General features: G+C 38.5%; 1 protein-coding gene across 1 annotated transcript; it reads right to left on the reverse strand.

Moving 5' to 3' along the window:
- Positions 1 to 578: 578 nt before the first annotated feature.
- Positions 579 to 1204, reverse strand: LOC116859019 (60S ribosomal protein L9-like). The gene has a single exon (XM_032844012.1). It carries the CDS (start codon positions 1184 to 1186, stop codon positions 608 to 610), a length of 579 nt encoding a protein of 192 aa, XP_032699903.1. The 5' UTR covers positions 1187 to 1204; the 3' UTR covers positions 579 to 607.
- Between the last annotated feature and the right edge of the window lie 11982 nt (positions 1205 to 13186).

Here is a 13186-nt window from a genome sequence, read left to right on the forward strand (position 1 = left end):
ATAATTATAGCTTTTCTTGCTTGCTTGCTTGCTTGCTTGCTTCCTTGCTTGCCTGCTTATTTTAGGGACCAGGAAAGAAATGTTAAATGTCAGATGTGGTGCTCAGGTTAAGAACATGTTCTCTTTAAATACATTCATTTGAGTGGGAGTGTGTGGGAACAGTCTGGACAGAACACCACTGGCTGACATAGGAATAGGAGACAGGAGAGGATCTTCGTTCTACCATTATGAGCCCTGGAAGTACTCCAGGACATGATACAAGGAAAATGCCTTTCCTCTTTAATTTATTCATTTTTTAAAAAGATTTATCTATGTATTTTAGAGAAGGGGGTAGGGACTGAGAGAGAGAGAGAGAATCTCAAGCTGACTTCCTGCTGAGCTTTGAGCCTGACTTAGGGCTTGATCTCATAATCCTGAGATCATAACCTGAGCCGGAATTAAGAGCCAGACACTCAGCTGACTGAACTATCCTGGGATCCCTGCCTTCCCTCTTTTTTTTTTTTTTTTCCCACAAATCAGTACAGGTTTTATTGCATCTTTAAAATATCACAAATAAGTCAAAAATCATCCGGCTTCTCGCTGTTTCTGCAGATGGACAACTCAGATCTTATTCATCAGCCTGCTGAACTGTTCCTTTTTCAGAAACATAGATACCATCCAAAAATTTTCTGATATCCTTGTTTTTAACGGTTGTGGCTTGCTGAATCAAAGCAGCTGAGTTTGATACAAGTTCAATGTCATTTCCTTCACGAATTAACTCATCTTTTTGGGCTTGAGATACAGAACAGGCAACACCTGGCCTCATCCGAACCCTGCAGATATATTTTTCACCCAAGAAATTTCGGATTTCAACAAGAGAACCATTCTCCTGAATCACAACGTTGATGGGGAAGTGAGCATACACAGACCTCATCTTGTATCGGAAGCCCAGTGTAACGCCCTTGATCATGTTCTGCACATGACTGCAGATGGTGCGAACCGTAGCCAGCTCTTTTCTGTTCCCCCACCATTTGTCAACTCGGAGCCTCTTCTTTTTCTTTCCGAGAAGCCTGAGTTCTATGTTGATGTGATTGAAGTCCCTTCGCAGGGTTCCTCTGGGGCCCTTCACGATCACCGTGCATCCCTTCAGGGTGATGTCGACATTCTCCAGGATGTCGACCGTCTGATTGCTGAGAATGGTCTTCATCCTCGCAGTAGATGCGGCAAAGACCTGCCTTCCCTCTTTTAGTAAGGTTTGGGACTCTCTGTACTCAGATGTCACATCTGAGAAAATGACATTTAATTAAATTAGAGGAAGATTAGCTACTGAAGACACTACAACTACTTTTAAAAAGAAATCGTGTTTAATTAGAGATGTTTGGGGATTAAACTAACAGTCTCACTTGTATCAAGGTTCTTCCCCGAATGGTGAATATTCTCATATTAAAAAGCTAAGGAGGAATGACAGAATAATGGAATTTTTGTACTGTGAGTGATATTACATTGATATTGAACTATTTGGTAACTTTTCAAATTTTATGAGCAATCTTGCTTTCTCCCCCCCCCTTTCTTTTCAATGGTAACCATGGCAAAAAATATTGAAGTTAATGAGCTTAGGTCAGCAAAAGTAGGAAAGAAAATCTAAATAAGTTTAAAGTTGGGTATAATCTTTTGATTTTAATGCAGAGGCTATGGAGGAGTGCTATGCAGCCCACGGTGTACATGGGATTCCCTCCCACCCTCCAGTCATATTCTGTTTTCCCACAATCTGCCATTAATTCATTCAGTGCCCATTTGTTGAGCACCCACCATGGTAAAGGTGAAAATAATAGGCATAGTCACTATCCTCAAGGGGCTCCTAACCTAGTGCAAAGTGACGAGTGTAGTGATGGAATCACGGTGAGACCTGAAATAACTGAAAGGAATTTCATCATGATGCCTTGCTTCAGGCCTCAACATTCAAGGTCCTGGTACCTTCTACTGACTTGACTTTTCTTCCTGGACTGCCTTCTGCTCCACATATCATGAGAACCATGGCCGAAGATACAAGATAGCACCACACAGTTCTTGCCTAGTTCAAGCGAGTTTCACTTACCTCCTGGAGAACGTAGAGCAGTGAGGTACACTGGTCAGAGGAAGGCTCTTATTTCCAGGGGAGCCACACAACAAGCCTGGAGGACGTTGCATGAATATTCCTATGTGACTAGACCAACCTTAGGCACTTTAATTGTTGCCAGAGTTTCTCATTGGTGTACAGTATGGGGACCCAGAGGCTGGACAGTGCTGGTCATTGGTGACCAAGTTCAGAGGCTCTGAAAGCCAAGCATGCTTATAAGCCTGAGAGACATAATCATTTGAACACTATAATATGCCAGCTATGTGGTAACCTTCGAGGAAGCAGACACTAATATCCTGATGAACTCCCTGGGCTTCTGACCACACAGACTACCTGCCCCTTTCATGTTAATCCAGTGGCTAGCGGCCAGGCCGTCTGGGAAAAGAATGGTTGAGATACAGAGATGATTGATGGAGAAGGTGGTGCTTTTCTACTTTGTTCCTAAGTCTTGGGGTCTTCATTCGACAGTTTCACAGCAGACCCAGTTAGTTACTTACTCTGTATCCAACCCTCTACTTCTTCCCAGGTTTCTTCAGGGAAGCAATATGCCCACTTATTGCCTTGCTTTCCTAGCCTCTTTCACGGCTGACAGCAGCTTATGACAGAACCTGAGCCAGTGAGATGTAAGCTGGAGTCAGGCTGGGACTTTTGAAAAAGGTTTTGTTTTCCTGCTAAGAAGGGACTTGGGCATAATGTCGGGAAAGCAACAACCAAAGAGGAAACAAAGAGGAAGACAAAGCCAAGACTCTAAGCAAAGTGAAGAAGAAGATCCATTTATGTACATATATATGTATATTTTTATTTTAATTCCATTCGTTAATATATAATGTAATATTAGTTTCGGGTGTGTAATATAGTGACTCAACAACACCATACATCACCCAGTGTTCATCACAACTAGTGCCCTTCTTAATCCCCATCACCTGTTTCACCCCATCCCCCACCAACCTCCCCTCTGGTAACCATGTATTTGTTCTAGAATTAAGAGTCTGTTTCTTGGTTTGTCTTGCTCTCTTTTTTCCCCTTTGCTTGTTTGTTTTGTTTATTAATTCCACATATGAGTGAAATCATGGTGTTTGTCTTTCTCTGATTGGCTTATTTAGCTCAGAATTATACCCGGTAGCTCCATCCATGTCATTGCAAATGGCAAGATTTCATTCTTCTTTATGGCTGAATAATATTCCATTGTACATGTACACCACATCTTCTTTATTCATTCATCTATCAATGGATGCTTAGGTTGCTTCTGTTTCTTGACTATTGTAGATAATGCTGCTGTAAACATACATAATATATCCCTTTGGATTCATGTTTTTGTATTTTTTAGGTAAATACCCAGTAGTGCTGTAGCTAAGACTTCCAGTACTTTTCTTTCTCTACGATGTTGAGTAAAAGTGTTGACATTGGACATCCCTTTTTCTTGACCTTAGGAAAAAAGCTTTCAGTTTTCCCCCATTAAGGATAATATTATCTGTGGGTTTTTCATAGATGGCCTTATTTTGTTGAGGTTTGTTCCCTCTAAACCTACTTTGCTAAGGGTTTTAATCATGAATTGATGTTGTATTTTGCCAAATGCTTTTTCTGCGTCTTTTGAAATGATCATATAGTTTTTTTTTTAATATTTTATTTATTTATTTGACAGGGAGAGATCACAAGTAGGCAGAGAGAGATGGGGGAGAAGCAGGCTCCCTGCTGAGCAGAGAGCCCGATGCGGGACTCGATCCCAGGACCCTGAGATCATGACCTGGGCTGAAGGCAGAGCTACCCAGGCACCCGATCATATAGTTCTTATCCTTTCTCTTATGGATGTGATGTATCATGTTGATTGTTTTGCAAACATTTAGCCACCCTTATAGTCCAGGAATAAATCCCACTTGATCATGATGAATGATTTTTTAATGCATTGTTGATTTTGGTTTGTTGGTATTTTGTTGGGGATTTTTGCGTCTATGTTCAGAAATACTGGTCTATAGTTCTCCTTTTTTGTGGTGTTTTTATCTGGTTTTGGTGTCAGGGTAATGCCAGACTCACAGAATGAGTATAGAAGTTTTCCTTCCTTTTTTGTTTTTTGAAGTAGTTTAAGAAGAATAAGTATTAATTCTTTAAATGTTTGGTAGAATTTGCCTGTGAAGCCATCTGGTCCTGGAGTTTCTTTTGTTGGGAGTTTTTTGATTACTGACTAGGTTTCATTGCTCGTTATCAGTCTGTTCAAATTTTCTGTTTCTTCATGCTTCAGTTCTGGGAGGTTATATATTTCAAGGAATTTATACAGTTTGTTGGCATATCGCTTTCATAATACTTCTTATAATTGTCTGTATTTCTGTGGTAGTGGTTATTTCTCCTTTCTCATTTGTGGTTTTATTTGAGGATCCATTCTTTTATTTTTTCAACTGATATTTATTGAGTGTCCACTATGTGCCAGGAACTGTTTTAGTTGTTAGAGATATAGAAGTGAAGAAAACATATAAAATGCTTTGCCTCCTTGGAATTTGGATTTATTGGTGACAGGAGAGAAAGATTATATATACTATATAATGAGTGTAAGTATAGTATGTCACATAGTAATAAGTACTACAGAGAAAAGAAAAGCAGACATACACTGTGTGGGGCCTCAAATGCTGATGTAAGGGCTTTGATGTTCCTCTGATCAAATCATTGTAGGTTTGTGAATGAGATGTGATGTGGTCTGACTTACATTCTAACAAGATCACTCTTGCTGCTGTGTTGAGAATAGACTGAAAGAACTAAGAAAGAGCCAAGGCCCCCAGTGACATCTGTGTACACTGTTAATAAACGCTAGTAATCACCTGTTTCCAGAAGTCTTGTTATCTATGGAAAATAACGTATAATCTTTTCAAGGTTAACTATTAACTAGTTAACTATTCTATCACTTGCAGCCACTCATTTCTAACTGATACCTAAATGATTACCATCATTTACTGAACACCTAATATGTACCAGATGTTGTGCTAGGTCCTAGGGACACAAATATGAAAATACATATAGTTCTTATTATCAGAAAGCTTTGTGAGGTCCTTATACCCCAATTTTGGGTGAACTAAACAGGAAAACCATTACACTGCAGTAAGGCAATTGCTTTAGCAAGATTTGTGGGGAGGATGGGGTGAGCATAGGGTAGATAGGAGAACACCTATCTACCAAGTAAAGGAATCAGCTTCATGAAAGCTCAGCAGGTGTTTCTCAAGTGAACAAGTTAGGGGAGGGCTCTAGCCAGGAGGAACTAACTGCATGTGCAATACAGAACATGGAGTGTTTGGGACCTGTAAATAGATCAATATTCTTAGGGAACTAAAGTTTGGAATGGGGGAGAGAATGGCAAAAAGTGATAGGATGTTAGGCTGAAAGTGGATGGGAGAAATGATGGTGGATTTTATATGGGCTACAGAAGAATATGATTTATCCTTTAAACAATAGGGAGAGAGGGAAGCTACTACTCTGGCAACAGGATCAACAAGTGCTTGTAAGGGAGTGAGACTGGAGAAAAGGCAAGTGCAGAAAGCCAGCAAACAAGCAGTAGAGCCAGAGCCAACTCAGGGTTGGGATAGAGAGGAAGGGCTGCAGAGCTGGTAGTTTGTATGGGGTGAAAGACAATATCATCATACCGCATGTACCTGCACATGAATATCCGGATAATATTTTTGGCATAGAGATTACACCAGGAGACAGTGAACACTTTTCTTATGGACTATATTAAAATATGACTGGTTTTGTTATAGGCCCCTGGAGACTGTGTCTGCTTAGTTGTTATCAGGCGATTCCACTTAGCTACCTTTGTGGAAGCTAGAGGGTAGCCCTAATACCTAGTCCAGGCTGTGCTTGCCTTCTTCCATGCAGCTTTGTGTTCAGTCCACCACTTGAATGTCTTTTATATTCTCAATGCCGCTGCATAAGTAATAATACCAACAATGGCCATATTTGGGAATTAACACATGACGGACATATTACATATATTCTTATAAATTTTGTAATAGCACTGCAAAGAATGTACCATTAACTTGAGACCCAGAGAGGTCAGAAGACTACCCTAAGGCCACATGGCTAGTGAGGCTGGATGTGATTTGTAACCTGGACCACTTGACAAAGCCTATGCTGTTTCTGCGATGTTGCAAGGTTATCCACCTCATTATAACCCATTGTTCAGTCATGATCCAGGGCTCTGCGTTTTGCTCACAATCACAGAGCAGAAAAAAAGTATGACATTTACAAAATACTTTCATATTCATTAAAGACAAATTCTTCCAAGCGTGTTTTTTGTTTTGTTTTGTTTTGTTTTCCCACAAAAAGATTTGAATCCCTCAGGGTTCCAAAGTTTCCAAAGCACTAAAAAGTACATATTGACAAAACAAATATAAGGAGCATATTACTTATTCTGATAAACCATACTTTACAAGACAAAATAATCCAGTTGATTAAAAAGAAAAACCACATAGCTCCTTCACAGAGAAAGGAATCAGGAATGGGTGTTTCAGTTTATTAACCATAAGAAGTACGGAGCTTCTTAGGAAATGAGCATTCAAGAAGCTAAATGTGAGCGAGACGTGGAAATGAGTATTCCAAATCTGTTCACGAGCACTTCATTCGGTGGTAGTGCCGGATCACTTGGTAATTCATTTACTAAGCATCTACTGTATTTGGAGTGTTGCTCTTGGTGCTGGGAGGATGAGAAGGATGGAGACACAGAAGAAACAAAGTCATGGGCCTCATTCCTCTAGGTCTTTTAAATAGATTTTGTCTAAAAGGTTAAAGCAACATAAGATATCTCAGTGACACTACTCAGGACCACAGAGTTTAACAGCTGTGTGTAAGAGATCACCTTGTCTAACCCTTGAAGTTCACAGATAATGAAATTAATCCCAAAAGAGTTTGTCCCTTGCTAGAGGTCACGAAGATAGGTGGTGTGAAAACTACCTCTCCCATGAATCTGTTTATATTGCTGTAACTTTATTCATAATTTGATTTTAAAGTCCATAGTACATTCACTTGAAAGGGGGAAAAATTCCTTTCTATTTAATTCAGGAAGATAACAACAATAATAAAACAAAGACATGCCAGCCTGTCATTTGGAAGGGGCCTGATCATAGAGGATTGTATCTGTATGCCAGGATTTGCACTGCAGCTTTTAAAAAATAATAACAAGGGGTGCCTGGGTGGCTCAGTCTTGGTTAAACAGCTGCCTTTGGCTTGGGTCATGATCTCAGGGTCCTGGGATTGAGCCCCACGTCAGGTTCCATGCTCAGTGAGGAGCCTGCTTCTCCCTCTCTCTCTGCTACTTCCCCTGCTTGTGCTCTCTCTTTCTCTCTGTGTCAAATAAATAAGTAAAATCTTTTAAAAAATAATAGCAAAATATAGATAACAACCTCAGTTTCTATCATTAGAGAACTGTATATACTAGAATCCATCCACACAATGGAATATGATAGAGCCATTAACAAAATAAAGCAGATTAATGTGTAATTGATATAGGCATATTTTAAGTGAGAAAATCAAGATGTAGATCAATTTTATATTCCTTTAACCAGTATTTTCTACATAGTGAATTAATACAAAATAATTTTCCAATAATAGCTATAGTAGATATTCTCATTTGCATTGCTCCAAATCTTTTAAACATTTTTCTTTTCTTCTCTTTCTTTTTAAAAAAGATCTTATTTATTTATTTGACAGAGAGTTAGAGAGAGAGTACAGGTTGGCAGAACAGCAGGCAGAGGGAGATGGAGAAGCAGGCTCTCCGCTGAGCAGGATGGTGATATAGGGCTCTATCCCAGGACCCTGGGATCATGACCTGAGCTAAAGGCAGCTGCTTAACCAACTGAGCCACTCAGGCGCCCCATTTTTTCCCCCCACATTTTAATACTTCCCCACTATTTAAATCCATTTTCCATGTAGAGTAATAAACAATACTATATTGTCATTTCCATGTCCCAAGTGAGAGGAGGTATAATATAGTTTCCATAAGTAAGATATATCTATGAAGACTTTGATTTAGAACTCTTGTTTAAAAAGGCAGGAGCTGGAGCATCCATTTGGCCCCTCTCAGCAGAAGAAGTGTCTTGGAGGTATGATAGCTTTCTGACTTTTTTGCTTTCACTTTTGTCTTTATTGTGGCAAAGGCAGAAACTCTTGAGGCCAGTTCCTTGGAGCTCAGCCTAGAGTTTCTTATTAATCTTATCAGTGGTTCTGTATGAGCTTCCTATATCCCTAAATAAATCTCTTCCTGATAAACCTAGCTAGAGTGGATTCTGTTGACTGCAACTAGGTAGTGTGATCGATACAAAGACTTCCAACTGTACTCTGTCATAGCCTCCTTCACCATTATTTAATGATACCTTGGGCAGGTCTCATAATTATAATTAAACTTTCAGTCTAGTTTACTTTAGACCTTCCATTCATTTCCTTTTTAAGTCCTGTATCCCATTGTCTACCACGTAAGGCTCACAGACAGGCAGGGAGTGAGACATGAGTCTTCTTTTCTTGTGGACTCTCAAACTCTACCCATGGTTCTTTAAGTGCCTACTTCCCTCATTTGTTAGTTAGAAAGAAGGGTTGGCAGAAACCTCCTCTGAGTAAGGATGAAGAAAAGAGTATGGGAGTTTTTGGGTGGGGTCTAGAAATAGCCTCCCAAAATGAACACTGCATTCTTGGTAACTCTGATTTCTTAAAATGCAGGGTACCCTTTGTTCTCAAGTCTGGGTCTTTTTGACCGGAGGTATAATATCAGGAGAAGTTTAACTCATTTTCCTAGTAATTTCCAGATCCAAATTTTTATGGGAGAAATAGTCTTTTTTTTTTTTTTTTTAATCATAGAAACTGAACATTTAAGCCAGCCACTCTCCCAATTACTTTTGCAGCTAGGATAGAGACATATGGCCTAGCCAGTCCATAAGCTGTGGGCTATGAAGAGGGATTTGGTGATACTGAAAAGTAGGAACAAAGAATAAGAAACATTCTAGTTATGGGTGGCAGCAACTGGGGTGATAAAAGTCAATTTCCAGAGCTAATAGAAGCTTTCAGGAAGCATGGGGTGGTCAGGGGCCTTCAGCTGACACAGTGGCACCTTGGAGGACTAATGGGAGGTATGACATTGGCTCTGGGCCTAGTTATAGCTTCATCCTTTGTTTTTGCATGTCGAGACTGTTTCTTCAGTCTTCTTTTCAATTCCGAATTTCCCAGTAACTTTCTAATATAAGCATTTAATCCTATACATTTCCCCTAAGTGCTGCTTCAAATACATTTATGAATTTTGATCTACTGTTTTTTCTTTTCAATTCTAGATACTTTCTAATTTTCCTTGTGACTCCCACTTTGACTCATGGGTTTTTAAAAAAACATATTGCTTAATTCTCAAATATTTGGGGATCTTAAAGATATTTTTCTGTTATTGATTTCTTCTTTAATACTGTTATGGACAGAGAACATACCTTGGATGATTTAAATCTTTAAACATTTTTGAGATACTGCTGTTGTTGGGCCAAGTGTCCTAAAAATGTCAGTTAGGTTCAAGCTGATTGATAGTGTTGTTTATGTCGTCTACAGCCTTTCTAATACTCTATTTGTTCTATTGGTGACTGATAGAAAAATGCTGAAGACTTAATTGTGGATTTGCCTTTTTGTCCTTTTAGTTCTGTCAATTTTTGCTTCATGTATGTTGAAGCTGTCTTGTTAATTGCATATAAATCTAAGTTTGTTATGTATTTTTTATGAATCAACCTCTTTATCATAATGTCATGTCGATTCATTGCTGGTAATAATTCTTTTTTCTTAAGTTTACTTAAAAAAGATATTAAGAAAGATATTAATGTAGGCACTTTGGCTTTCTCTTTATTAGTGTTTGATTAGTGTTTGTTTCTCTCCCTTTACTTTTTTTTTTTTTTTTAAGATTTTATTTATTTATTTGACAGACGGAGATCACAAGTAGGCGGAGAAGCAGGCAGAGAGAGAGGAGGAAGCAGGCTCCCTGCTGAGCACAGAGCCTGATGTGGGGCTGGATCCCAGGACCCTGAGATCATGACCTGAGCCAAAGGCAGAGGCTTTAACCCACTGAGCCACCCAGGTGCCCCTCTCCCTTTACTTTATCTGTCCCTTTAAATTTAAAGTGGGTTTCTCCTAGGTGCATATAATTGAATTTTGCTTTGTTTTTATAGTCCAAACTGACAACCTCTGTTTTTTAATTGGTGTGTTTAGACCATTCACATATAATGTGATTATTGATGTGATTTAATTAAAATCCATCATTTTTTTGTGCCTGCTTTTGAATTTGTGATTCCACTTTATCCTGACTTTGAAATTTTTTAACCATAGACCTTTATTACCTATTTAGATAGACAATAGATAGATAGATAGATAGATAGAGATAATAGAATGAATGTTTGTGCCCCACCCATTCGTATGTTGAAGCTCTAACCCCAGTGTTTGGTTATTTTGAGGTGCTGCCTTTGGGAAGTTAGATGAGTCATGAGAGTGGGAACTCCATGATGGAATTAGTGTCATTATAAAAAAAGGAGGAGAGTCCAGAGTTCTCTACTCTCTAAGGGCGCAGTGAGAAGATGACAATCAGCAAGCCCAGAAGAGGGCTCTTTACAGGAATTGAATCTTTCAGCACCTTGATTTTGGACTTTCCAGCCTCCAGAACTGTAAGAAATAAATATGTTGTTTAAAGCACTGAGTCTAGTATTTGTTATGGCAGTCCAAGCTGACTAAGTAGATAGATGGATAGATGGATGGATGGATAGATAGTTTTGATTATCAGTTTAAAGGAGAAACTATTACCCTTAAGTTTCCAGATTTCACTTCACAGAACCTATACTAGACAAAACATTAGCACAGGTGCCCAAAAATGTATGTACAAGGGGATTTATCATAGCATTAAAAATTTTAAAATATCCACATTTCCATCTTTTAGAAATAATCAAATAAACTACTATACGTCAATCCTGTAGAAGATTATGCATCCCTTAAAAACAATAAGATCAGTAAATGGATACTAATATGAAAAATATGTCCAATTGAAGTAAGAAAAACTAGTTGTAGTACACCATACAAAGTATGGCACAATTTAAGCATTAAACAAAAACTCTTACCAAACAAAATGTGTGCTTTATGTTTGAATATATATGTGAATGTATATGGTAAGAAAAATTCTGGAAGGATACATAGTGGTTGGATAATAAGTATACACAATTGAGGAAGAATGTAGGTGACTAGGCACAGAGAAGTTTTGCTTTATCTGTATCATTTTAATTTTTAAAAGTTCATTATTATGATGAGTGGTGACTGGAATTGTAGCTTGAAAAGGAGAGGAAAAAGAAAGAAAGATACATGTAAGTCAGGGAATTTTTCCCCCTTCAGTCTGATGTTTTATTCATTTCACTGGGGTAGGAGATTTGGGAGAAGGGAAGCAAAAACTGTCTGCTGCCTTTTGTCATACAACAGCAATACCGAAATTCACAGTGAGTGCTCGAGGAGTGCATACTGTGTCTGGGGTGTGTCCCAGTGTGTTTAGTTGTGCTCATTCATGCTGAGACATTATTTTTGCCCATAAAAGGAGGAATTACAACATCAAACCTGGATTATTCTCATTTCCAAACAGCCCCAGAATGTCAACACAAGTCTGTCAATCTTTTGCTCTGTTCCTCTCTCACAAGCGCTCCCTGGAACCCATGCCAATAGTCGAAAACAGATGTAGGCAGGCACTGTTTTGACAACACTGAAAATGCCAGTGATTAGAAGTCAGGAGAGAGTAAAAGTGATTAATATGCTCCTAAAAGAACAGGGACTGCACCTCTAGAAGAGATTGTTGGATGGGTGTCCCTACTTGTATACATTTTCATACGGAAACAAGGACACATGTTCTCACACAAGTTTCTCCTAAGCAACTTCTTGCTAAGTGGTTCATTCCTATAGCATTTTCATAATGGTAAGGTTAGGAGTGTGAAAAGTTCTTGGAGGATGGGGGAAAGGTTGGAGGATGGCAAAAGGAATGAAAGAGTCTCTCTTTGACCATACAATATTCTTCAACTGATAAAGTGGATTTTGGTATCTTTTTAAACCAACAGATAAGCATTTTCTGAATTTAGCAGTAAGGCATGGGATTGTGGCACTTGACAATGCAATTACTAGTTTCTTAATTTATGAGACAGAAAATCTTTGTTTAGCTCATTGCACATAAAGTAAGGTTGCCCTTGAGTGACTTTAATTATGTACCCATCTCTTTACCAAGTGGTAAATATCCTGTAAATATCCTCAGTTGTGTGTAGTTTGAACTCCAAAGGGCTGTACCTCTGTGAAAAAATGAGCCAGGAAAATACTTCACTGACCAGCACAGGGATTTTGTGTCTACCAGAGCTATATCTGGGACCAAAAGTTTCCCTGATAATTTATATTCACAGGCCTCCACTTCATGAGTTTGAGGTTAACTATTTTTATATCTCTATAGTCTTAAAAATGGATGAGAAATTATGTTAAATATTGGTCTTGGATTTGTGGTACACCAGGGTTGCCTTATAGAAGTATAGGCATACTTTGGAGATATTAAGAGTTTGAGTCAGACCACTACAGTAAAGCCAATATCACAATCAAGCAAGTTAAATGAAATTTTTGGTTTTCCAGTGCATATCAAAGTTTTATTTATACTATATTATATTTGATGAGTGTGCAATAGCACTATGTCTTTAAAAAACAATGCACATTCTTAATTTAAAAATACTTTTTTGCTAAAAAAAAAAAGCTAACCATCACTTGAGCTTTCAGTAAGTCATAATCTTTTTGGTGGTGGAAGGTCTTTGCAGGTGAAAGGACTGATCAGGGTGGTGGCTGCTGAAGTTTTGGGTGGCTATGGCTATGGCAATTTCTTAAAATAGGAGAACATGAACTATGTTGCATCAATGGGCTATTTTCATGAACGATTTCTCTAGCATAAAATGCTATTTGTTAGAATTTTACCCACAGAAGAACTTCTTTCAAAATTGGAGTCAGTCTTGTCAAAGACTGCCACTGCTTTATCAACTAAGTTTATGGAATATTCCAAATCTTTGTTGTCATTTCAACAATTTTCACAGCATCTTCATAGATTCT

Source organism: Lontra canadensis, unplaced genomic scaffold, assembly GCF_010015895.1.
Source record: "Lontra canadensis isolate GAN:19392208 unplaced genomic scaffold, GSC_riverotter_1.0 scaffold4, whole genome shotgun sequence".
Taxonomy (NCBI): Eukaryota; Metazoa; Chordata; class Mammalia; order Carnivora; family Mustelidae; genus Lontra; species Lontra canadensis.